At 51.3% G+C, this 25,319-nt stretch overlaps 3 protein-coding genes across 3 annotated transcripts in view; 1 reads left to right on the forward strand and 2 right to left on the reverse strand.

Annotated features, from left to right (window-relative positions):
* Window positions 1-25,319, reverse strand: part of CCDC32 (coiled-coil domain containing 32) — a 375,634-nt gene that overhangs the window by 344,542 nt on the left and 5,773 nt on the right. The window lies entirely within an intron of this gene.
* The window catches only part of RMDN3 (regulator of microtubule dynamics 3), a 230,910-nt gene that overhangs the window by 199,818 nt on the left and 5,773 nt on the right, over window positions 1-25,319 (reverse strand). The window lies entirely within an intron of this gene.
* Window positions 11,054-13,398, forward strand: CHAC1 (ChaC glutathione specific gamma-glutamylcyclotransferase 1). Its single transcript, XM_012766454.3, has 3 exons — window positions 11,054-11,418; window positions 11,820-11,855; window positions 12,311-13,398. Exons 1-3 carry the CDS (start codon window positions 11,188-11,190, stop codon window positions 12,710-12,712), a joined length of 669 nt encoding a protein of 222 aa, XP_012621908.1. The 5' UTR covers window positions 11,054-11,187; the 3' UTR covers window positions 12,713-13,398.

The following is a 25,319-nucleotide window of genomic DNA, read 5'->3' on the forward strand; positions in this document are numbered from 1 at the left end:
CCACAGTCCTCTCTCTACAACCACAAACATACCGCATGGAGAGCAAACGAAGAACAAATGAGCCACTGACAAAAAGCTGAGCAGATGCTCCCAGCTCTCGGCCTGTCCACAGTAAAGCAAAATGGACCTGCCAGATGCCTGGCTCATAACACAGCCCAGTGTCTGCAGCACAACTTGCCCTCCCTCTTTCTCCTCTCCCTGACTCGGTCACAGCATGCCCGCCCTGGACCTGGGTGCTTCTGCCAGAGACACAGGAGCATGCACACACTCCATGCCTTGTTTCTCGCTGCCTGTTCCCTTCCCTGCACACACAGGGTATCAAACAGGAAAGCATTCAGGGAACCGTTCCCACAGCCTGAGCCGGCAGCAGGGGGAAGAACAACACGACCTCACTCTTCCTGCCCAAAATGAAACAGGAAAGCAGCTCCCGGGCCCTGGAGGGGCGGGGGAAACTGGGCTGGGACACGAAGGCGAGATGACGAGGCTCCCATGTGGGGGACAGGTAGGACACCCGCTGGCCTGCACGTCCACATCATCAGACTGTGCGGGCCCCCACGAGCAGCTGTACACTCAGAGAAGAGCCCTGGAGAGGAGCTGGCTGGCTACAACCACTTAGCCACTCCCAGGGAAGCTGGGAGAGCCCACCACCAAGGTGGCTTTCTGCAGAAAAGCAGGGCCCCATGCGTGGGCTTGGTCTGGGTACCTCTGACCTGCAGCTCATGCCAGGCTCCGCCCTTAACATCATACCAGAAGCTGGGCAGATACTTGGTGCATGAACAGGCAACAGTGAACCTGCTCTCCCCAGCATTTCCTGAGGGTCCAGCCCCTTATCATAGGTAAGCTATCCAAGACTTTCGCCACCACTTGAGTGTCCAGGTTTACAGTAGATATCCCAGGCTTGGCAGAAACAAGGCCAGTCGATAGCTCTAGACTAGACTCATTGGCCAGACAATAGCTCTAGACTAGACTCATTGTGAAGTGCTTTCCCTGGGTTAGCAAATGTCCATATTTAATTTGCACGAGTATTTCACAAGAGTTTAGCCATTCCATAACGGCCTGGAGTGCCCTGCCCAGAGAACAAATATGACCCCACAGTGACCTCCAGCCCTGAGGACAGCTGCTTTTCCAGGGTTCCAGGGCTGGTAACCACCTGGAGATCTCTGGGGAGGACGTTAGGGAGGGGCTGTGAAGAAGGAGAGTTGCCTTTATTCCGCTTGCTCAGCCAGGGTCCCCTCTCCTGCCTCAGGGCCAGGGTCAGGCTGCTTGGGAGGTAGGAAACAAAAGAGGACACTGGCTCCTACCTCCCCCCACTGCAGGCTAGATAAGGCCAGTCGACTAGACCGGGCAGTGCGGAAGCTCCATCTCTTAACTGGGACCCACAGGGCTCTCCGTAGGCTCCCTCCCCGCAGTTCTCCCAGCCTCTCCCGGTGGGTCCACAGGATCAACCAACGGACCCAGCCCTCCACCCCACGTGGCCTGCTGCATTCCGGGAAGGGGATGGAAGTGATTCACTCAAGGAACTGTGACTGTCCCGTCCCGGGGCTGGGATGCTCCTGGGAGGTCCCAGCGGCTTTCCCTGGGCGGCCGCGCCCTCCGTCGTGCCCAGGGCGCACCGCCGGATCCCGGCCGCCCGACCCCAGCAGCGGCGGAAGGGCAGGTGCGCCTGCTCGCCCGGGTCAGCCCTCCACCTGCCGCCGCCGTCGCCCGGCGCCCTGGAGGTCCCGCGGCTCCCCGCCCCCGCGCTCTTTGTTACAGCCCGACTTCCTGTTTGCTGCCGCCGACCCCGGCTCACTTCCCGGGCCGGGAAGCTGCCGAAGGCCGCGAGTTTCTCGGAGACTCCCCCGCCCGCTCGGCCCCGCCTCCCGTCCCCCGAATCCCGCCCCCGCCGGGGAGCCCGCGCCGGACCGCGGGAAGCAGAGCCGCGGGAAGCCGGAGCCGCAGGCCGGACCGCCGGGCCGCGCTGCCCGGCACTAGAGGGCGCTGCGCGGCCGTCGGGGCTGTGCGCGATGGGTGCCGCCGTCCCCCAAGGCTCGCGGGGGTAGCCCTTCAGTTTGCGTCTTCGCCGGGCAGAGGTGACCCCAGGCACAGAGCCCCTAAGCGGAAGGAGTAAACTGGAGAGAACCCAGTGCGAGGCTTTCCCCACATATCCTCAGGGTGTGCAGGGGAGCAGGGCCCTTAAACATGTTCCAGCCGTCTCAGCAGCCAGCCCGGTGGGCTCCGCCAGTCAGCTCCCCTCGCCACCCCCACGGCCCTCCAGCCATCCCGGTACAGAGGGCTGGAAAGGGCACTGGTACTGAGTTAAGAGGCCGAAGCTTCCTTCCAGCACCGCCCCTCGATGCCAGGGGATCTGGGACAAGTCTATTTCTTCATTCCTTCCACGCTGAGTGAGCCCCTATTATATGCCAGGTATTGACAGCAAAACAGGGTCTCTGCCCAGGGAAGCTAACATCTATCTCTGCGGTCCCCAACCTCCGGGCTGTGGACGGGTACTGTCCGTGGCCTGTCAGGGGTCGGGCCGCACAGCTCCGCCGTTCCCGGTTCCTCCCTGCACACCCCCCAACCCCATCCGTGGAAAAATTGCCTTCCATGAAACAGGTCCCTAGTGCCAGAAAGGCTGGGGACCGCTGAATTCTAGCTGATTATCTTTAACCTCTCTGAGGATAATACCTCTTACGCATTACTATGAGGTCGAAATGCGTTAATGTATGGAAACATTTGTGAGCAGTGTTTTAACCTCTGCTGATTGGTGAAGGCACCTCAAGCACAGTTCAGTAAACCACTTTGTGGAGCTTCCACTCCCCCAGCCACAGCAGCCAGGTGGGCTCCAGGGGGGAGGTTGGGGTCTGGCAGAATAGTCCCAGCAAGAGCTCTAGGACCATGCAAGGCTTACTTAGTTCACAGGCTGCCACCACTATCACCTCCCTGTGTGCCCTGTCTTTGAGGAACACCACGAATCTGAGTCAGCTGCCTCTGGTGTGGGCAGGGTTAGAAGGGAGGCCCTTGTTATGGGAAGGGGCAGCAGGACCCCAAGTCCCCAAAAATCACCTTCCCTGTGGAGATCTGCCACAAGTGACTTTTGCCACCTTTGCCACCTGGCCTCTGGGACATGGTACACTTTAACTGTCTGGTTAAGAGTGGGTTCATTCTGTTCCCTTCTCCCCAAAGGGGAGAGGGCTCTGAAGCCAGGAACAGGGTCCAAGAAGCCAGCTGGGGCTACGGCCAGACACAAGCATTGCAGGAATCTGGATTTAGCAACAGGTGGGCTCTGGGCCCATGCCTGCCCAAGCCGGCTGCGTGTCATGAGCCACAGCCCTGCCAGGCATGGCCAGGGAGCTTCACTCCCTTGGCTTTCTGTGGGACTCAGAGTCTACAGCCCCACCAGGCCCCTTGCCAGCAGTCTTACTTCTCCACATGGGCTGTTTTCTGAGGATTCTCTCCTAAAGCTAGGTCCCGCCACACTGCAGCACTTCCATGGGATCTGATGTTCACCCCTGACCTGGGGGGTCTAAGCAGCCCTGTCACTCCACTGCAATGCTCCCCCCTGCAGCTTCTCCTCAGCCCTGCAACCCATGGCTTCCTGCCCCTGCTCCCACACACCTTTCTCTCTCCTTGAACTTGGGGGCACCTCCCCACCATTTCAGCCCTGGACTGGAGCCTGGTCCCTCCCCTTCCAGGTGGAAGAGCACCCAGCTCCAAACAGCAGGAACACTGGCCACCCCAGAGGTACCCTATTGGCTGGTTCTCTCTCCCACCTTGGAGGCTGGAAAATGGGCAGGGAGCCGGGTTCTTCCAGCATCCCATGCACCCTTCTGCCAGGATGTGGGTGAATCCTTACAGCCCCTGCTTTGTGGACCAAGGGCCCAGCTGCCTTCCCCATCAGCCCTGGGCTTGCCTGCACACCCGGCAGAACAGCTGCCTCTGATAGTGTCCCCCTCTTCTGGGATGGACTGTATGGAGACACTCCCCTGTTCCATCTTCCCATCCTTTTGCCAGAGTGTCAGTGGACCTATGTCTTCCTTGCACATGGGCCAAAGACCTGAGGACACACTTACCTCTCAGAGGCCTGTGGGAGGTGTAGTCCCTCATAGACTGTGGATTGTTTATTAATTCATTTACTTTAACACCCCCACTCCCATGCATACACAGAAAATCTCTTTGGGCCGGGCGTGTTGGCTCACGCCTGTAATCCTAGCACTCTGGGAGGCCGAGGCGGGCGGATTGCTCGAGGTCAGGAGTTTGAAACCAGCCTGAGCAAGAGCGAGACCCCGTCTCTACTATAAATAGAAAGAAATTAATTGGCCAACTAATATATATAGAAAACATTAGCCGGGCATGGTGGCACATGCCTGTAGTCCCAGCTACTCGGGAGGCTGAGGCAGAAGGATTGCTTGAGTCCAGGAATTTGAGGTTGCTGTGAGCTAGGCTGACTCCATGGCACTCACTCTAGCCTGGGCAAGAGAGTGAGACTCTGTCTCAAAAAAAAAAAAAAAAAAAGAAAAATCTCTTTGCTCAAGCAACTGTTCTATTAATAGCATGCTTAGGGCAGACTATTATCCATTCTGCCTTTTAAAAACACTCCTTTAGGCCGGGCGCGGTGGCTCACGCCTGTAATCCTAGCACTTTGGGAGGCCGAGGCGGGCGGATTGCTCAAGGTCAGGAGTTCGAAACCAGCCTGAGCGAGACCCCGTCTCTACCAAAAAAAATAGAAATAAATTAATTGACCAACTAAAAATATATATATTACCAAGAAGAGGAAGCCCTGAAAAAAAAAATAAAAAAAAAAAATAAAAATATATATACAAAAAATTAGCCGGGCATGGTGGCGCATGCCTGTAGTCCCAGCTACTCGGGAGGCTGAGGCAGGAGGATCGCTGAGCCCGGGAGATTGAGGTTGCTGTGAGCCAGGCTGACGCCACGGCACTCACTCTAGCCTGGGCAACAAAGTGAGACTCTGTCTCAAAAAAAAAAAAACAAAAAAAAACAAAAAAAACACTCCTTTAGCACCTTATTTGCTGGAATAATCTGTGAACTTCATACGAAGAATGCAAGGTGAGATGGCCAGTGATTTCTTCCACTGAATCTAAAATACTTAATTCTGATCACTTTCCCAACCTACTCAGTTCTTCTGATCTGTGGCAGACTGAGACACAGACGATGGCTCTGCCCTGGATAAAATGGAAAGTGAAAAGTGTGAAGTAAAAATAGTAAAGAGTCAACATTAATTGAGCGTTTCCATGTGACAAGTACTGGCTAAGGTGTTATTTCTTTCAATCTTTGTCAGATCTTACAAGGTAAAAGCTGTTACTCTTCTTCCCCCTTCACAACTGAAACAACTGAGGACAAGAGACAACATGTGTGGGGTCATCCAGCCGGTAAATGGCAGGGTTGGGCTCAAATCTGAGCAAGCTGAACTTGGAGCTGGTGTCTTGGAAGGGTTTTCATCCTTCAGAAACCAGCAGCTTTCTCAGGCAATTTTGCCATTTAGCATATAAAATTAGCCTAATTCTCAAGTTCCTGAACCACTGCCTTTCCTTGCTTCAGATAACTATGCTCACTAACACCAGGAGTTGATTGCAGTGTCTGGAATGAGAAGCAGGAAGGAACAGATCACAAGGAGATGAGAGGTAACCACCTGAAGGGGAACAATAAGGAAAGATTAATTTGGGGAAAGTCCAAAATAGGAAGCTACCATGTGTGCATCATGTGCAAACCATGCGCGACTCTGCAAAGTGGAGGTGATACTCGGGTCGATCACCTCTCGTGAGCTGCTACCTCTGTGGGTTTGATGTCTGCAGCCCCTTCCTGAGGGGATTCTAGAAGGAAAGGTGGGAAAGGTTTGCTGCTGTTGTTCAGAGGAACCAGCTAAGTGGGTGGTTTACTGCCTGGAAGTGTCCCTCTAGGAGGAAAAGAGGCAATTATGGTTGGCAAGAATAAGTAAGGAATGGGAGCAGGCAAGACATGTTTCCAGGAAGATGTTAAAGATCCCCTTGGCCAACTTCTGTGGAGATTCCTATTTTCAGAGGGTCAAAGTTGAACCTGCATCACGCAGCACATGAGACATGGCCCCGGCCTTTTCCAAGGCAGATCTTCACTTACTCTGCTTATGTTTGTGAAGAACCTTCCACATGCCAGCACTGTGTTGATTCCTCTGGGCCTTCAGAGATGAACCCTGCTCTTGGGGAGCTCTCAAGTTAGTAGGAGGCAGGATGTCCAAGAATTATCAGCAGGGGGCTTCAGAGCTGGACTACTACCTGCCTTCGGACCCTGGCACTACTACTTACTGCTATGTCACTGTGAGTAGGTCACCTAACTTTCTTGTTTGCTCATCTACGAAATAATATTTACTTCACAAAGTAGTAAAGAAATTTATAATTAGAATGGATGTAAAAGTGTTTAGCAAATTGCCTGGCATTCAATAAATGGTTATTTCTTTAGCCAGGCATGGTGGTGCATGTCTGTAGTCCCAGCTACTCGGGAGGCTGAGGCAGCAGGATTGCTTGAGCCCAGGAGTTTGAGGTTGCTGTGAGCTAGGCTGATGCCACGGCACTCTAGCCCAGGCAACAGAGTGAGACTCTGTCTCAAAAATAAATAAATAAATAAATGTTTTTAAAAAATGGTTATTTCTGTTGTAAGCACAAGGTGGAAGGGACAGATACATAAACAGAAGTGACCTAAAGGTTTGTGGGAGCCCAGAGGAGAGAGTGTCTAATTCTGCCTGGAGCAAGATCAGGTAATTGAGGACATCATCAGAGGAGTTATTAACACCTGGCATTTTGGTTGGAGTGGGAAAAGTTCTGAGAATTGGCATCGTGAAAATGTTCCCCAGATGATTCAGATATGCTATCCACCCTTCACCCACCAGAAAACCACTAACTACTCTTTTAAAGTAACTTTTTTTTTTTTTTTTGAGACAGAATCTCACTTTGTTGCCCAGGCTAGAGTGAGTGCTGTGGCATCAGCCTCACTCACAGCAACCTCAAACTCCTGGGCTCAAGTGATCCTACTGCCTCAGCCTCCCGAGTAGCTGGGACTATAGGCATGCACCACCATGCCCGGCTAAATTTTTGTATATATATTTTTAGTTGGCCAATTAATTTCTTTCTATTTTTAGTAGAGATGGGGTCTTGCTCAGGCTGGTTTCGAACTCCTGACCTTGAGCAATCCACCCACCTCAGCCTCCCAGAGTGCTAGGATTACAGGCATGAGCCACCACGCCCGGCCTTTTTTTTTTTTTTTTTTAAGAGAGACAGGGTCCTGGGCTGGAGTGCAGTGGCATGATCATAGCTTACTGTGACCTCAAACTCATGAGCTCAAGCGATCTTCCCTCCTTAGCCTCCCAAGTAGCTACGGCTACAGGCATGAGCCATCACACTTGGCTAAAAGTAACTTTTTATTATTAAAAAATTACATTTTATAAAACTTGGAAAATAGAGGAAAAATCCATAATTCCAACACCCCAATATACCCATTGTCTTTGGTGCCCCCACCTTTATTCCTCATGCATCTTGTTTTTAATAGTTTTAATCATAGTACATGTGATAGTTTCCATTTATTGGGACATAAAAATGTCCCAATTATAGACTTTTTTTTTTAAAGACAGAGTCTCACTCTCTTGCCCAGGCTAGAGTGAGTGCCGTGGCATCAGCCTAGCTCACAGCAACCTCAATCTCCTGGGCTCAAGTGATCCTACTGCCTCAGCCTCCCGAGTAGCTGGGACTACAGGCATGTGCCACCATGCCCGGCTAATTTTTTGTATACATATTTTTAGTTGGCCAATTAATTTCTTTCTATTTTTAGTAGAGATGGGGTCTCGCTCAGGCTGGTTTCGAACTTCTGACCTTGAGGGATCTGCCCACCTCGGCCTCCCAGAGTGCTAGGATTATAGGCGTGAGCCACCTTGACTGGCCATATAGATATTTTTACTACATTGTTTTCTTTTCTTTCTTTCTTTCTTTCTTTCTTTTCTTTCTTTTTTTTTTTTTTTTAGACAGAGTCTCACTCTGTTGCCTGGCTAGAGTGCAGTGGCATCAGCCTAGCTCACAGCAACCTCAAACTCCTGGGCTCAAGCAATCCTGCTGCCTCAGCCTCCCAAGTAGCTGGGACTACAGGCATGCGCCACCATGCCCAGCTAATTTTTTCTATATATATTAGTTGGCCAATTAATTTCTTTCTATTTTTAGTAGAGATGGGATCTCACTATTCCTCAGGCTGGTCTTGAACTCCTGACCTTGAGTGATTCTTCCGCCTCCCAGAGTGCTAGGATTACAGATGTGAGCTACTTCGCCCGGCCTATTTTTTCTTTTTGAGACAGAGTCTCCTCTGGGTGTGGTGGCTCATGCCTGTAATCCTAGCACTCTGGGAGGCGGGTGAATCACTCAAGGTCAGGAGTTGGAAACCAGCCTGAGCAAGAGTGAGACCCTGTCTCTACTATAAATAGAAAGAAATTCATTGGCCAACTAAAATATATATATATATGAGAGACAGAGTCTTGCTCTGGCTCTGTCACCAGGGCTAGAGTGCTATGGTGTCAGCCTAGCTCACAACAACCTTAAACTCCTGAGCTCAAGCGATCCTCCTGCCTCCGCCTCCCAGAGTGCTAGGATTACAGGCATGAGCCACTGCACAGGCCTAAAAAGTTATGCTAGATTACTTTATAACCTGACTTTTTTTCACTTAATTATATATCATAGATATGTTTCCATGTCAATAAATATAGGCATACATAATTGTTTCTGATGGCTGCATGGATTTAATGGACTATATAAAATTTTATATAACTAATCATATACTGCTGGATATTTAAGTTGTTTCTTTCTTTTTTTTTTTTTTTTTTGAGACAGAGTCTCACTTTGTTGCCCAGGCTAGAGTGAGTGCCGTGGCGTCAGCCTAGCTCACAGCAACCTCAATCTCCGGGGCTCAGCGATCCTCCTGCCTCAGCCTCCCGAGTAGCTGGGACTACAGGCATGCGCCACCATGCCCAGCTAATTTTTTGTATATATATTTTTAGTTGGTCAATTAATTTATTTCTATTTTTGGTAGAGACGGGGTCTCGCTCAGGCTGGTTTCGAACTCCTGACCTTGAGCAATCCGCCCGCCTCAGCCTCCCAAAGTGCTAGGATTACAGGCGTGAGCCACCACGCCCGGCTAAGTTGTTTCTTTTGTGTGTGTATATGAGTCTATTTTCCCATCATGTGAATTGACCATACTTTACTTAAACATTTAGCTGTTTTTGGGTATTTAAGTAGTTTTTCTTCTTTTGTTCTTGTTATAATAAATAACAATGCATTGAAAATCTTCAGGCATATGGCTTTTCTCATATTTTGAATAATTTCCTGGAGTGGAAGTAATGGGTCAAAGGGCAAGGACATTTTATGATTCTTGATTTGTATCACCAAGATGCCTTCTCAAAGGGTTCTTTGTGCCAATTCAGATTCTTCCAGCAATATGCTGGTGCTAGTTTCCACCCCCACCCTACTACTACCCCAGGATGGTGAGTGGAGAAGTTATTCTAAGAAGCTAGCAGCTAAGGGGTGCTCATATGAACTAAAGTGGGGAGGAGAGACAGAAGAGGGGAGAGTGAACATAGGGAATGGAAAGAGAAATAACCAGAAAAGACCATTTTGCCTGTGCTTTTTCTTCCAATTGTAAAAGTAACTCATGCTCCTTGTAAAAATCCAAACCTGTTCATAAATTTTTAATACTGATAGTTCTCCTTGGGTGACAGCCTCTAACAGTTTAGGTATATTCTTTCAGATTATTTCATACACAAATACTAATGTATAACTTGTTCTTAAAGAAATAGCTTCATACTATACACACCACTGTGCAACGTTCCCACTGGGAAATATATCTTAGACGCCTTTTGAATGCGTATGAGAAGTGTGCAGATAATTTTTAGCTTAAATATCTAATTAGAATCGAATGAGAAACCAGATTGCCAGCCTTTTCCCGGAGCCAGTTCCGGGAGCGGAAGGCCCTGAGCTGCCTCTTTTTCCCTTTTCCAGTCAGAGACATCTCCAGGGGGCAGTACCTTTTTGCTGCTTAGTGGGCCCACTCTGCTGGGACGCCAGAAGCCGAGGGAGAAGGTTGCTAGCTGCTCACCGCCTCAAGAGGTTCCTGCTTGCTAGCAGCTCCCGCAATCTCAGTGCCTAAGGGTTAACCATTGCTACAAAATCTCCCGTCAGGGAAGAACTAAACCCATCGCCTGGGGGCAAGACTGGCTTGGATTTCCTATCTCTAAGACCTCTCTAAGCAATCGCCTGGGCTTGCCATTCCAAGTGCTCTAACAAGGTCTTCCCGAACCCGAACCCGGCCTGGGCTCAGGGGGTCCGGCTCCTGGTCTGGGGCGTAGACCTCACGTGAGGCCTGCAAGCTCCCGGCGTCTGGCCTGACTCAGCCCTGCAACCTCTGCAGAACCCCTTGCCGCCCCCGTGACTCAGTTTCACCATTTGCTCACGCGGGCCAACGGCATGAGGCACCTGACAGGAATGCGGAGGGTGCCTCCGACGGCTTTCCCGCAGTGCGTGGCTGTCAGGCGGGGCCTGGGAGACGAGAGTTTATGCCGCCCAGAGCGCTCCTTCTGGACGTGCCTTGCACTGGCCTTGGGACTGAGTCCGTGCTGTCTGGGGTGGCAGTGACGCGGCCAGGTGCACTGGCAAAACCGCTGGGAAGACACCCCCTGGGACCCGTCCGCCGTCGCTCCTGCGGGGCCCAAGCCATGGAGGGGCCCCCGGGGAGATGCCCGATGCCCGTGTCGGTGCCCGACCAGTGCCCACTGCCCGCCGCCTGACGCAATCCGTAGCACCCTTGCTGCATGCCGGCTCTGGAGAAACCTCCCCTGCAGTTGCATCACTCCTGCCAGGTTTGCTACAGAGGTGGAGCCGAACCAATCAGCGGGCGCGCTGGGCCCGCTCAGCCACCCACTCAGAGGGCGGCGCGGTTAAGAGAGGAGCAAAATCCGAAGGTGATTGGCCAAAAGGGGATTTGCCCCACCCCAATCACCGCGGTAGCTAGCCGTGGTGGGCGGGGTTTCCCGGCCAGAGGGTTTAAAGGGCGCCTCCGTAGGGGGTTGCTCAGCTGGAGCGACCGAGCGGTGCCAGGCCAGGTGTGGGCGTCCGTCGGTCCTTCCGTGCCCACGCCGGAGACCAGCCCTGGAGGCCGCCTGGGCCCATTCCTGAGCCCGGCACCATGAAGCAGGAATCCGCAGACCCGAATACCCCGCCCCGCTCGCCGTCCCCTGCGCCCTCCGCGCAGCACCCCCGGGACGACGGCGATGCTCAAGCGCTGTGGATTTTCGGGTACGGCTCCCTGGTGTGGAGGCCCGACTTCGCCTACAGCGACAGCCGTGTGGGCTTCGTGCGCGGCTACAGCCGCCGTTTCTGGCAGGGAGACACCTTCCATCGGGGCAGCGACAAGATGGTGAGCATCCCACTGTGTCCAGGGGAATGTGGGGGATGGGGTCAGGATAGTGGGGCGCTGGTGCCCTAGAATGTTCGGGGCGCTCGGGGCCGTTGGAGGGACATGTGTAAATCCGTGTCTGGGGTTTGTGGCTTAAATGTGTATGTCCGGTGGATCATCGTGATGGCTGGAATCGGTGAACCTGTAGACTCCCGTGTTGATTACCAATCTGGGCCACTGGCCTGTATCTATCTTACTCTTTCTTCTGCATCTGTACATCACTCGCCCACATGCCCCTGCACGAGTGAGACTGAGCCTGCAGAGTGGGGCTCTCTGAGGCTGGACCAATGGGGTGAGGGCTTCCTTACACTGATGGCAGAGTTGATTTCTAACTTGTCTTATTCAAAATCTTCCCCCTCTAGCCTGGCCGTGTGGTGACTCTTCTTGAAGATCATGAGGTAAGCCCCTGAGCCAAGAGGGGGACCCTGGGGCCCAACGTGGAGGGGTGCAGACAGAGCTCAGAGCCCCTTGGCTGGGAACTAGACCTGACACCTCTCTGGTAGGGCAGAAGCTGGTCTAGCTCAGTGCTTCTCAGGAGAATCACCTGAGGAGCTTGTTGAAATGCAGATTTTAACTCAGTAGGATTAGAGTGGGGCCTGAGATGCAGCATGCCCAACAAGCTTACAGGTGATGCCACTGGTTCCTGGACCACATTTTCAGTAGGAATCCTGTTGTCCCCAGAGCTAGACCATCTTGTCAACCTTTAAGAAAGAGGGAGTAAGCACTTGCGTGTTGCTGCCAGATGGCTCCTCTGCAGGCCACCTATGTCCTTTATAGAGCACAACCCTGGGGCTAGGGGTGGGGTAGCAAGGAGCTGTTGTAACTGACCCCAGATGTCCCTGTTTGCTCCTAGGGCTGCACTTGGGGCGTGGCGTACCAGGTGCAAGGCGAGCAGGTGAGCGAGGCCCTGAAGTACCTGAATGTGCGGGAGGCAGTGCTTGGCGGCTACGATACCAAGGAGGTCACTTTCTATCCTCAAGATACCCCCGACCAACCACTCAAGGCTTTGGCCTATGTGGCTACCCCACAGAACCCTGGCTACCTGGGCCCTGCGCCTGAGGAGGCCATCGCGACACAGATCCTGGCCTGCCGAGGCTTCTCTGGCCACAACCTTGAGTACTTGCTGCGGCTGGCAGACTTCATGCAGCTGTGTGGGCCTCAGGCACAGGACGAGCACCTGGCAGCCATCGTGGACGCTGTGGGCACCATGCTGCCCTGCTTCTGCCCCACGGAGCAGGCTTTGGCACTGGTCTGAGGGGCTGAGCCCCTGCAGGGAGTGCCCATATGGACATCAGGGCGAGACATCCACTTCAGTGCCCAAGACTGACTTGAACAGTTAGAGCCCACTGACAGGACATGGTGGCTGGGGCTTCTCTCCCTAAGCCCCTGCCTGTCTGCAAGCCTCCAGCTCTCCTGTTCAACACTGACTTAACCACTTGAAACTTTATTTATTGCACCATGTTGGTGTGCTGGGCAGGGTGGGGGGCCTGCCTTGGACGCAGGGGCCCTGCTGAGCAGTGGCCCCACACCAGGCATCTGGAGCCTGGCCAGATTCCCCCCCAGTGCTGCTAACCCCACACCACCCAGGCCTCCATCTCTCCAGGGAGCATCCAAAAGCCTTGATCCTCTGCCCACCCAGACCAACCGTTCCATAGCCTTGGAAACTCTACCTGCCAAAGGTCCCAGCATGCCAGATGAGGGTGGCGGGGACTGAGGGGAGGGGCCCTACCAGTCAGCCCTGCTCCACCAAGTGCCAGGGCAGAGCTGGATCTGATGCCTGGACACAACTGTTTACCCATTTGGTTTTGTTTTCCTGTCCCTCTGTCTGCTGGTTTGTCTGGGCCACTCCTGTCTGTCTGTTCTTGGGAAGCTCATCACTACAGGCCCTGGAACTTTCCCAGTCCGTCCCATGCTGTTATCCATAAACTGGTCTCTATCTGTGCTGTGCTGGAATGTGGTTCCTTCTTTAGATGAAGGGTTGGGGTGAGCAAGGTGGTGAAGCCATGGGAGGCTCCTGAAGGGGGAAAGGGCTCCCTCTTCCTCTCCTGCCCTTTATCCCAGTGACAGGGCAGCTGAGCAGCAGAACTACCAGTAACATCACTCCCGTGGGTGCAATTCACGTCTTAGTGCAGGCAAACAGTGCCCACTGAGTTATGCAGAACTTACCTCATGCAGCTTTACTGGGCAGCCTTGTGAGCAGTGTCCCTGTCACCAACCTGGGACCCCATGTCTTATCCTCCCAGCTTCCCTGAGGAGGCTGGCAGGCTTGGAGCTCAGACCTGCTTTTCCTCCAGCTTCTGCCTCTCCTGACAGCAGGGCCAGGCCCTGGGCTTCCTGCTAAAGTGTATCGGTTAGGATGGGGTGATGACAACTTCTGGGGCAAGGCTGATATCAGGGACCTCTGGCACAGAGGACATGGTGTCCCTTTTACTTTCAGGGCCCAGGTGCTCACTTGCTGGGGCTGTGGTGGTGGCTGTGCTTTCTCCATTACCCTAAGCCGCCAGGACTCTTGTGTATGCTGGAATGAGTTGCCAGGTGCCCTGGGCTGCTGCTTGTTCGCTCCCTGCCTATCCCTGGATGCTGCTCCTCCTGTCCTGGCTCTTGGAGGCAGATCCCAGCTCCAGGAAATCAGCCTGGCCCTGAGCTCCTCACCAGGGAGTGGCCCCTTAGTGCCACTTGACTCCTGGACCTGCAGAATGGGGACAGGGACAAGATGACAGGCTTTAGCAGCCGAATACCTTGGGTTCAATTTAGTCCACCCTGCACTTGCCTAGTGACCTGGAGAAAAGTACTCAGCCTTCTGAGCATCAGCTTACTGTGAGGGAACGGTACCCATGGAATGACGCATGGGGCAGGCTGTGTGGTATGTGCTGCTGCTGCTTGTGGCTGGTGCCCTGGACTGGTCTGGGTGTCCCTGGCAGGGTCAGCTCTGACCACATTGGACAGCCGTTGTGCCTGGGGAAGGTGCCCATGGCTGGGTTGTGTGCCCATGTCTTGGTGTCCTCATGTCTTGGCCATTGATGGGAAAAGTGTGGAGTCCAGCCAGGTTCTTCTTGGAGCCTGGTCAGGGCAACACAACAGGAGGAGGCAGCGCATGCCAAGGAGCCCTGGGCAGCGCCTCCTGTGCCAAGGCAGGGCCAGACAGCCAGAGCAGAGCCCTGCTCTGTACTGGGAGTTGAATGGGGCTCGAGAGGGCTGCTTGCCAGGTGCACATGGGCTGAGGGGGGGCATGCATTGGTCAAGCCATTCATTCAGCAAGTATGTACTAAGTTCCCACTGTGTGCCAGGCACCATTCTAGGCTCTGGGGATACCATAGTAAAGAAGTCCTCCTCTTCAAGGATCGTGGAGTCTAGAAACTGAGGGTGACATTTAGTGTGAAGTGGGAGGAGAATAGGGCCCTGAGCACCTGGAATGGGCTCCTGACCTGAGCAGGGCGGTCGCGGAAGGCTTTCTGGGGGTGGGAACCTGAGAAGGAGCTTCTGGGGAACTGAGAGTCAGGGAACACCATGTGCCTGAGGGGGAAGCAAGGTCAGGTTAGCTGGCACAGAGCAGCTTGGGGCAGGGCACACGTGCTGGACAGGTGGCAGGACTGCATCACTTGGGCTGGCCTAGTGAGCTGTGCTGTGCGGGTGGCATTTCTCCGGGGTCACTGGGGTCCTCCAGTGAATTTTGAGCAGGGCGCAGATGTGCTTAAGAGGGAACGCTGGCTGCTGTATCCGATTGGAGGGGGAAGAAAGCCAAAGAGAGGCAGGAGAGGGGTGAAGAGGGCCCAAGCTGAGGCTCGGCAGTGGGAGTGGATTGGGGAATGGGTTAGGGAGCAGTTTATGGGGAGGTAGACAGGTTTGGCAGCTGGTTGGATGGGCAGAGTGTGGGCAGGGGAGAAACTACAGGCCTGAGCCACCATGCACGGCTCATTTTTCTGTTGTTTTTAGAGAAGGTGTCTGCCTCTTGCTCAGGTTGTTCTTGGCATCAAGCAATCCTATCGCCTTGGCCTCCCTAAGTGCTAGGATTGCAGGCACAAGCCACTGAGCCCGGCCATTGTTTTGTATTTTTTTTTTTTTTTGAGACAGTCTCATTTTGTTGCCCAGGCTAGAGTGAGTGCCGTGGCATCAGGCTAGCTCACAGCAACCTCAGACTCCTGGGCTCAAGCAATCCTACTGCCTCAGCCTCCCAAGTAGCTGGGACTACAGGCATGCACCACCATGCCTGGCTAATTTTTTCTATATATATATTAGTTGGCCAATTAATTTCTTTCTATTTATAGTAGAGATGGGCTCTCGCTCTTGCTCAGGCTGGTTTGGAACTCCTGACCTTGAGCAATCTGCTGGCCTCGGGCTCCTAGAGAGCTAGGATTACAGGCCTGAGCCACAGAGCCTGGCCTGTATTTATTTATTTATTTATTTTTTTTAATGTCTAACTTAATATGGGGGGGTATTCAAAAAATTTCATGGAAAATGCATATTATGAAAAAACTATGCATGGATTTCAAAATGTTTTCGACCAAAATAAACTCATACTAATTTGTTATAACATGTCTAAACAGGATCTAGTCTGATGCATAAAGAAAGATAAGACATCAATTTGAAAAGAGCCACTATCAGAGCAACCTGAATTCTGCTAAAATTGAAGAAAGAATCGGCAGGGTGTGGTGGCTCACGCCTATAATCCTAGCATTCTGGGAGGCCGAGGCGGGAGGATTGCTCGAGGTCAGGAGTTTGAGACCAGCCTGAGCAAGAGCGAGACCCTGGCTCTACTAAAGATAGAAAGAAATTATCTGGACGACTAAAAAAAATGTATAAAAAATTAACCGGGCATGGTGGCATATGCTTGTAGTCCCAGCTACTCGGGAGGCTGAGGCAACAGGATTGCTTGGGCCCAGGAGTTTGAGGTTGCTGTGAGCTAGGCTGCAGCCACGGGATGCACTCTAGCCTGGGCAACACAGTGAGACTCTGTCTCAAAAGAAAAAAAGAATAAATATCAAATTTGTGGTGAATCCCATCACCCAGATAAGAAAGGCAAAAAAAAAAAAAAAAAAAAAAAATTGTGTTGAAGCTTGGGTGGAAGAAGGGTGAAATCACTGATGCTTTTTAAAAAGTTTATGAGGAGGGCCAGGCACTGTGGCTCACGCCTGTAATCCTAACACTCTGGGAGGCCAAGGCGGGCGGATTGCTCAAGGTCAGGAGTTCGAAACCAGCCTGAGCGAGACCCCGTCTCTACTATAAGTAGAAAGAAATTAATTGGCCAACTACTATATATAGAAAAAATTAGCCGGACATGGTGGCACATGCCTGTAGTCCCAGCTACTTGGGAGGCTGAGGCAGGAGGATCCTTGAGGCCAGGAGTTTAAGGCTGCAGTAAGCTATGATCCTGCTACTGCACTCCAGCCTGGAAAACAGACCAAGACCCTGTCTCCATTAAAAAAAAAAGAAGAAGGGATGAGACAATGTTGAAGATGAAGCCCATGGTGGCAGACCATCCACATCAATTTTTTTTTTTTTTTTTTTTTTTTTTGAGACAGAGTCTCACTTTATTGCCCAGGCTAGAGTGAGTGCCGTGGCATCAGTCTAGCTCACAGCAACCTCAAACTCCTGGCTCAAGCAATCCTCCTGCCTCAGCCTCCCAAGTAGCTGGGACTACAGGCATTCGCCACCATGCCCGGCTAATTTTTTGTATATATATATTAGTTGGCCAATTAATTTCTTTCTATTTATAGTAGAGACGGGGTCTCACTCTTGCTCAGGCTGGTTTCGAACTCCTGACCTCGAGCAATCCGCCCGCCTCGGCCTCCCAGAGAGCTAGGATTACAGGCGTGAGCCACATCCACATCAATTTTTAAGGAAAAATTAATCTTGTCTGTGCCCTAATTGAAGAGGACTAACAATTTTTTTTTTTTTTTTTTTTTTTTTTTTTTTTTGAGACAGAGTCTCGCTTTGTTGCCCAGGCTAGAGTGAGTGCCGTGGCGTCAGCCTAGCTCACAGCAACCTCAAACTCCTGGGCTCAAGTGATCCTTCTGCCTCAGCCTCCCGAGTAGCTGGGACTACAGGCATGCGCCACCATGCCTGGCTAATTTTTTATATATATATCAGTTGGCCAATTAATTTCTTTCTATTTATAGTAGAGACGGGGTCTCGCTCAGGCTGGTTTTGAACTCCTGACCTTGAGCAATCCGCCCGCCTCGGCCTCCCAAGAGCTAGGATTACAGGCGTGAGCCACAAGGACTAACAATTAACAACAGAGACAATGGCCAATACCATAGACATCTCAATGGGCTCAGCTCACACAACTAATTCTTGCTAAAATATTAAAGTTGAACAAACTTTCCATTCATCAGGTGCCAAAACTGTTAAGCCCAGATCAGCTGCAGACAAGTGGGATCAAGAGCCTGAAGACTTTCTTGGAAAAATTGTAACGGCTGAAACACGGCTTCACTGGTAAGGTCATGGAGACAAAGCCAGTCGAAGCAGCAGCTGCTAAGAGGGGACGTGGTCCAGTCCAAGCAGCAGTGGATCAGTCAAAAGCAAAGGTCATGGCAACAGTTATTTGGGATGCTCAAGACATTTTGCTTGTTGACTTTTTGGAGGGTCAAAGGATAATGATGTCTGCTTATTATGAAAGTATTTTGAGAAAGCCAAGGTTTGAGCAGAAAACTGCCCAGGAAAGCCTCACCAGAGAGTCCTTCTCCACTGTGACATGTTCCTTCCTATTCCTCTCATCCAACCAGGGCGATTTTACCTGAGTTTCAATGGGAAATCATTAGAGATTTGCCTTAAAGTCCTGATTTTTTTTTTTTTTTTTTTTTGAGACAAGAGTCTCACTCCATTGCCCTGGGTAGAGTGCAGTGGCATCATCACAGCTCACTGCAACCTCCAACTTCTGGATTCAAGTGATCCTCTTGCCTCCAGAGTAGCTGGGACTACAGGCATGAGCCTCCACACCCAGCCCTTGTTTCTTTTTCTTTCTTTCTTTTTTTTTTTTTTTTTTTTGAGACAGAGTCTCACTTTGTTGCCCAGGCTAGAGTACGTGCTGTGACTGCAGCCTAGCTGACAGCAACCTCAAACTCCTGGGCTCAAGTGATCCTCCTGCCTCAGCCTCCCGAGTAGCTGGGACTACAGGCATGTGCCACCATGCCCAGCTAATTTTTTCTATATATATTAGTTGGCCAATTAATTTCTTACTATTTATAGTAGAGATGGGTCTCGCTCTTGCTCAGGCTGGTTTTGAACTCCTGACCTTGAGCAACCCACCCGCCTTGGCCTCCCAGAGTGCTAGGATTACAGGCGTGAGCCACCACGCCCGGCCCCCTTTGTCTATTTAAAATGAATTCTGTGTGATCTCCCCCTTTTGTGTTATTGTGTAATATCAACTTAAGGAAATAAACCTTTGGAATTACAAAAAAATTAAAAAATAAATAAATAAAAATTTAAAAAAAACCCCCAATTTTCTTGAACTTTGATGCAGCTTATGCTGAGAAATAAGGTCTTTTTTTTAAGGGCATCTGTGGAAAATATATTTTATTTCTTTGTTTAATTCTATTTTTCCATGAATTTTCTGAAGGACCCTTATATATGCTACTGGATTCTAATATGCTTCTCTATTCAATCTGTTGTAGGCTGGGCGGGGTGGCTCACACCTGTAATCCTAGCACTCTGGGAGGCCGAGTCGGGCGGATCGCTCAAGGTCAGGAGTTTGAAACCAGCCTGAGCGAGACCCCATCTTTACCAAAAATAGAAAGAAATTAATTGACCAACTAAAAATATATATACAAAAAATTAGCTGGGCATGGTGGCACATGCTTGTAGTCCTAGCCACTTGGGAGGCTGAGGCAGCAGGATTGCTTGAGCCCAGGAGATTGAGGTTGCTGTGAGCTAGGCTGAAGCCACAGCACTCACTCTAGCCTGGGCAACAAGGCTAGACTCTGTCTCAAAAAGAAAAAAGGAAAAAAAATAAAGGCAACCTCTTGTATTACTATGAAAATAGTTTTGACTTAACAGACTTCGGGAAAAGCTCTTGTGGACCTTCAATGGTTTGGGCCATAATTTGACAACTCCTGGTATAGAAGCATTAAAAGAAACATTTTTGTTTCATTTTTTATTTTTTTAAAATTTTTTTAGTTCAGAAGGACTTGAGCAGGTTGATGGGTGGGTGCCCAACTTTGGGTCATAGCATTAAGGGATTTCACAGTTAGCCGGGGCCTCAGAGGTCACCCTGTCCATCCCTCCAGGAGGACCAGGAGTCAGTCAGAAGGCTCAGCCAGTTCAACTGCTGTGTATTGAGTCTACCACAGACAGGGCCCTTGACCTCCAGCTTTAGGGGACAGACAGAGCCACCCTCACACCTGGCCTGGGATAGGGTAACTCTAAGAGCTCAGGGGACGGGACAAAGCTGGCCAGCTCTGAGGGGACCTTCCTTAAGGAAGCAGCAGGAACCCGACAGGCGGAGGACAGGCTCTCCAGCCAGAAGGGCGGGACAACAGAGCTTGGCGACTGCCTGAGTGGCTGACGTTAGGGAGGAGGCTGAAAGTCGCTTTGGGGTCAGACTGTAGAGGAAATGTTAGACATTCTCTTGTAAGGAAGTTGAGTTTTGTAGTGATGTTTTTGTTTTTTCATGTTTTTCCTCCCACTGAAGTATCTTTAGTCTGTTTTTGTTCTTTTTGTTTGTTTTGTCTCCTTTAACGTAGATGCGTGTCACGTTCAGGCCTGGGTCTGAGGAGGCTCATGCTGGTGGCTGGGAAGACGGGCTGCAGGCTGTGAGGCCTGGTGGCTGTGAAGTTCCAGAAACTCGTAGATGAGGCCTGAGGGAAAGCCAGGAACAGGGAAGGTGGCGCAGGTGCCTCCAGGCAGCCAGCTGGAGATGTGCGGCCAGCCGGAGGGCGGGGACTGGGGGGCCCAGGATTTTGCTGAGGGGGCCACTTGCTCAGCAGGGATGTGGACAGTGCAGGCGGATGTGGTGGTCACCAGTGTGGCTGCAGCACACGCACCTTTCGAGGGCTGGCAGGAAGGACCACGTTCCTCTGGGGGCTGTCATGCCCCTGAAGGAGGAGGAGATGTCAGTTGTCAGAGAAGCTGAGATGATGGAGAGAAAGACCACAAACAGGACAGACCCCTTTCCCCAGGCTTGGATCTGAGGAGGGGTGTGAGTCCAACTTCAGTGCCCAAGGCCAGGTCAGGGGAGGCTGTGGTCACAGGGAGTGTATCCCAGAGGGCCGGAGTGGTCCCCACTCTCTCCGCCAAGACCCCGTGACCCCCCACACCCACATCCTGCTGCCTCTGGCCCCTCAGCCTTTGCTCTCGCTGCTTTCCCACCGCCCTGCCCCTCACACCTCACCCTGCAGGCTGGTGCCCTCCTCAGTGCCGCCTGCCACCTCTGCCCACCTCCGCTTTGTGCTTGGCATGTTTTTTCTTTTTTTTTTTTTTTTTTTCTTTTCTTTGTTTTTTTTTTTTTTTTCTTGTTTTTTTTTTTCTATTTTTATTTTTTATTTTTTTTTTTTATTTTTTTTTTTCTTTTTTTTTTTTTTTTTTTTTTTTTTTATATGTGCTTGGCATGTTGCATTGACTTGATCTACCTGCAGGTCTGTCCCCACTGAACAGGACACCTCTGAGGAGCATGGTGCCAGGCCCCAGGCAGAGCTCAGGGGACCTGTGGGAAATGATCCTTCTGAATGCAACATCACACATCACCTTGGAGGGAAAGATCCCATAAAAACCTCCGTCACATTCGAGGGTGAGTGCCAAGTTGCCTCCCAGGCTAATATTCAATCTGAATGTTCGTGTGCAAAGCCCAGGAATGTGGGACTGGGAACCACAGGGGCAAGGGCGACCGGCCAGGCATGGGCAGCCCAGCACGTGCCTGATCGGGGTGGTGCTGACCCAAGCTGGTGGCTGCCGTCCTAGGTGAGCCCCTTTCTCTCTCCCTTGATCTGTCTCTGTGAGCGCAGGGCCCTGAATGCACACCAGGGGAAGGGGCTACCCCTCGCTAGTTCCTCCCACCCGGGGTGCTAAGCTGTTTACAGCCCTCGTGGGTGGTGCGCCCACACCCACTCTGCCTCTCCCTGTCTCCGCAGGAGAGGAGCTTGGCTTCCCTGGGCACAGTCTAATGATGTTGGCGACTAGGGGAGGAAGGGGACTCAGGTTAGTAATGTGACCACCTGTGGCTCTCCCACAGTCAAAGCCTCCAGCCAGGCACAGTCCCTCATGGGGCCTGATCATGTCTATGCCAGGCAACGAGGGTGGCAAGAGACAGGGAGGGGGCTCTGGCTGAGAGGGACGGTGAGTCCATGGGTGGTGAAAGCTGGTGACAAGCTGCTCACGTGGGGTGCCTGAGTCATCCGTGCACAAGAGTCGGCCCTCACCCATGGGGACTTCCAGAAGAAGGGAGCCCCAGCTCCTGCTCACAGGTCACTTGCAGCCTGAGAACATGACGTGCACTGAACAGATGGGAGCTGCTCGGACAGAAACCTGCAACCTCCCTGCCGCGTGCTGGGTGCCTTGCCTTCTCACCTTGATCTCCTCAGTTCCCTCATCTTGAAAATCTCTTCTTTACCAAATTCGGTTTGGCTAATTCGTCACTTAGACTTCAGAGTGCAGTTTAGATGTCACCTTCTCTGGGAAGCCTTCCCTGAAGACCACCAAGGTCTGCCCAGCCACACATGTCTGACACTTGTGCTTTTTCTCTTGCAGCATTGATCGCACTACGGCCTTGTCTATTCCTCCTCTTCCTTTCTTCCCCTTCCTTCCTTCTTTCCTTCCTTCTTCCTTGCTTCCTTCCTTTCTTTCTCTCTCTTCTTTGTTCCTTCCTTCCTCTCTCTCTTCTTCCTTCCTTCCTTTCTTTTGTTCCTTCCTTCTTCCTTGCTTCCTTTCTTTCCCTCTCTTCTTCTTTCCTTCCTTCCTTCCTTTTTTCTCTTTCTTCCTTCCTTCTTTCCTTCTTTTCTTCCCCTTCTTTCCTGCCTTCCTTCTTCTCTCTCCTTCCTTTCTCTTCTCCCCTCCTTCCTTCTTCCTTGCTTCCTTTCTTTCCCTCTCTTTCTGTCTTCTTCTTTCCTTCCTTTCTTCTTTCTTCCTTGCTTCCTTCCTTTCTCTCTCTTCTTCCTTCTTTCCTCCCTCCCTCCCTTCTTCCTTCTTTCCTTCCTTCCTTCTTTCTTTCCTTCTTCCTTGCTTCCTTTCTTTCCCTCTCTTTCTGTCTTCTTTTCTTCTTTCCTTCCTTTCTTCTTTCTTCCTTGCTTGCTTCCTTCCTTCCTTTCTCTTCTTCCTTCCTTCCTTCTTTCCTTCCTTTCTTCCCTTTCCTTCCTTCCTTCCCTTTCTCTCTCTTCCTCTTTCTTTTCTTCCTTTTTCTTTCTTTCTTTTCTTCTCCCCCCAAGATGTCTGTGAGCCCCTGAGGGAAGCGATCAAGTCTGTCACTATGTATCCCAGAAGAGTCTGCACACAGTAGGTGCTCACTCATGGGGTCAGTGAATAGTGATGGTTAAATGGAAAACCTGCTCACCCAGTAAGGCAGGCCATGATGAGAGGAGGGTGGGAGCTGGGAGGGTGCTCTGGGCTATTACCCAGAAGAGGGGCTGTGCAGCAGAGCGGGTAGGCCAGGCAGGGGAGGGGACGAGCAGACCTGCCATGACCACCCCACATGCGACTGCAGATCAGATGCAAAGAGAGTACTGGGCTGGGAGTCCGCAGGTCCCAGTCCTTGTTTTAACCTGTATGTTTTAGGCAAAGTACTTTGACTCTCTGAACCCGGGGTCCTCAAACTTTTAAACAGAGGGCCAGTTCACTGTCCCTCAGACCGTTGGAGGGCCGGACTGTAGTTTAAAAAAAGCTATGGGCCGGGCACGGTGGCTCACACCTGTAATCCTAACACTCTGGGAGGCTGAGGTGGGCGGATCGTTTGAGCTCAGGAGTTCGAGACCAGCCTGAGCCAGAGCGAGACCCCGTCTCTACTAAAAATTGAAAGAAATTAATTGGTCAACTAAAAATATATAGAAAAAATGAGCCGGGCATGGTGGCGTATGCCTGTAGTCCCAGCTACTCGGGAGGCTGAGGCAGGAGGATTGCTTAAGCCCAGGAGTTTGAGGTTGTTGTAAGCAAGGCTGACGCCATGGCACTCTAGCCCAGGTAACAGAGTGAGACTCTGTCTCAAAAAAATAAAAATAAAATAAAATAAACTATGAACAAATTCCTGGGTACACTGCACATATCTTATTTTGAAGTAAAAAAAACAAATGGGCAAAAACACCTGCAAGTGGCCTGTGGGTCGTAGTTTGAGGACGCCTGCCCTGGACCTATCTCCTCAAATGTAAAATGAAGATCTAGACCAGAAACTATTTCCTTGCCAGTTTTGGTGGTGCTCCTTTTCAGGAGTGACATGGGCTTAAAGTCAGAGGAAATGGATTCAAGAACTGGGGTTCCACTTAAATCCCTGGCTAGGTCACTTACTATCCCTGAGTTGCAATTTCTTCATGTGTACAGCGGGACTGATAACTATAACTTCCTCCCAGATTCTTGGGATTAGATATGCTACCAGGTGAAAACACTCTACATACTTTAAAGCACTATGTGAAAGTTGGTTATTATTGTTCTCTTTTTTTTTTTTTTTTTTTTTGAGACAGAGTCTCGCTTTGTTGCCCAGGCTAGAGTGAGTGCCGTGGCGTCAGCCTAGCTCACAGCAACCTCAAACTCCTGGGCTCGAGTGATCCTTCTGCCTCAGCCTCCCGGGTAGCTGGGACTACAGGCATGCGCCACCATGCCCGGCTAATTTTTTTTTATATATATATCAGTTGGCCAATTAATTTCTTTCTATTTATAGTAGAGACGGGGTCTCGCTCTTGCTCAGGCTGGTTTTGAACTCCTGACCTTGAGCAATCCGCCCGCCTGGGCCTCCCAAGAGCTAGGATTACAGGCGTGAGCCACAGCGCCCGGCCTCTTTTTCTTTTCTTTTTTTTTTTTTTTTGATACACTGTCTCACTTTGTTGCTCAGGCTAGAGTGCCGTGGCGTCAGCCTAGCTCACAGCAACCTCCAACTCCTGGGCTCAGGCAATCCTCTTGCCTCAGCCTCCCGAGTAGCTGGGACTACAGGCATGCACCACTATGCCCGGCTAATTTTTTCTATATATTTTTAGTTGGCCAATTAATTTCTTTCTATTTTTAGTAGAGACGGGGTCTTGCTCTTGCTCAGGCTGGTTTCGAACTGCTGACCTTGACCCATCCACCCACCTCGGCCTCCCAGAGTGCTAGGATTACTAGGATTACAGGTGTGAACCACGGCGCCTGGCCTGGTTATTATTGTTCTTAATAGCATTATTTTTCACCAACTCCTGATTAATTATTGGATTCTTTCTTATCTCCCTAGAGTATGAGCTCCGTGAGGGCAGGAGCTGGCACTTGCCTGTTCATTGCTGTATCCTTGTGTTTAGTTCAGAGCTTTGGCTTACCTTAGGCCCTCGAAAAATTTTTGCTGAACAGATATATGGATAAATGAGTCGAATGGAATGAATGCATGAACAAATGGACTCCACTCATTTAGCAAGGCAAATAAGGTTGACTGGGGTGGAGGGAGAAAGGGAAGGGGGGAGGAGGCAGGGAGCAGGAAGGAAGTGCCTCCAGGGCTGCCCAGGCTCTGCCACTTTGACTGAGGCAGGAGAGGGAGATGAAAAAGCCATTTCCCAAATCTGCTTGGGCGGGTGCTGGCAGGTGCCCTTCTCTCGGCGCCCCCTCTCCCTGGTCCGTGCCCTCCTCCCCTTCTCATACTCCTTGCCAGGCCAGTAAGCTGGAGAGGGGGCCGAGGAAGGAGGGCTGGCTTCAGCCAGGCCATCCTGGTTTGTTTTTCAACAGCACAGTCCTCCTGGGTCATGGCACAGGCAGCAGCATCTGACCCAGCT

Source organism: Microcebus murinus, chromosome 6 (genome assembly GCF_040939455.1).
Source record: "Microcebus murinus isolate Inina chromosome 6, M.murinus_Inina_mat1.0, whole genome shotgun sequence".
NCBI lineage: Eukaryota > Metazoa > Chordata > Mammalia > Primates > Cheirogaleidae > Microcebus > Microcebus murinus.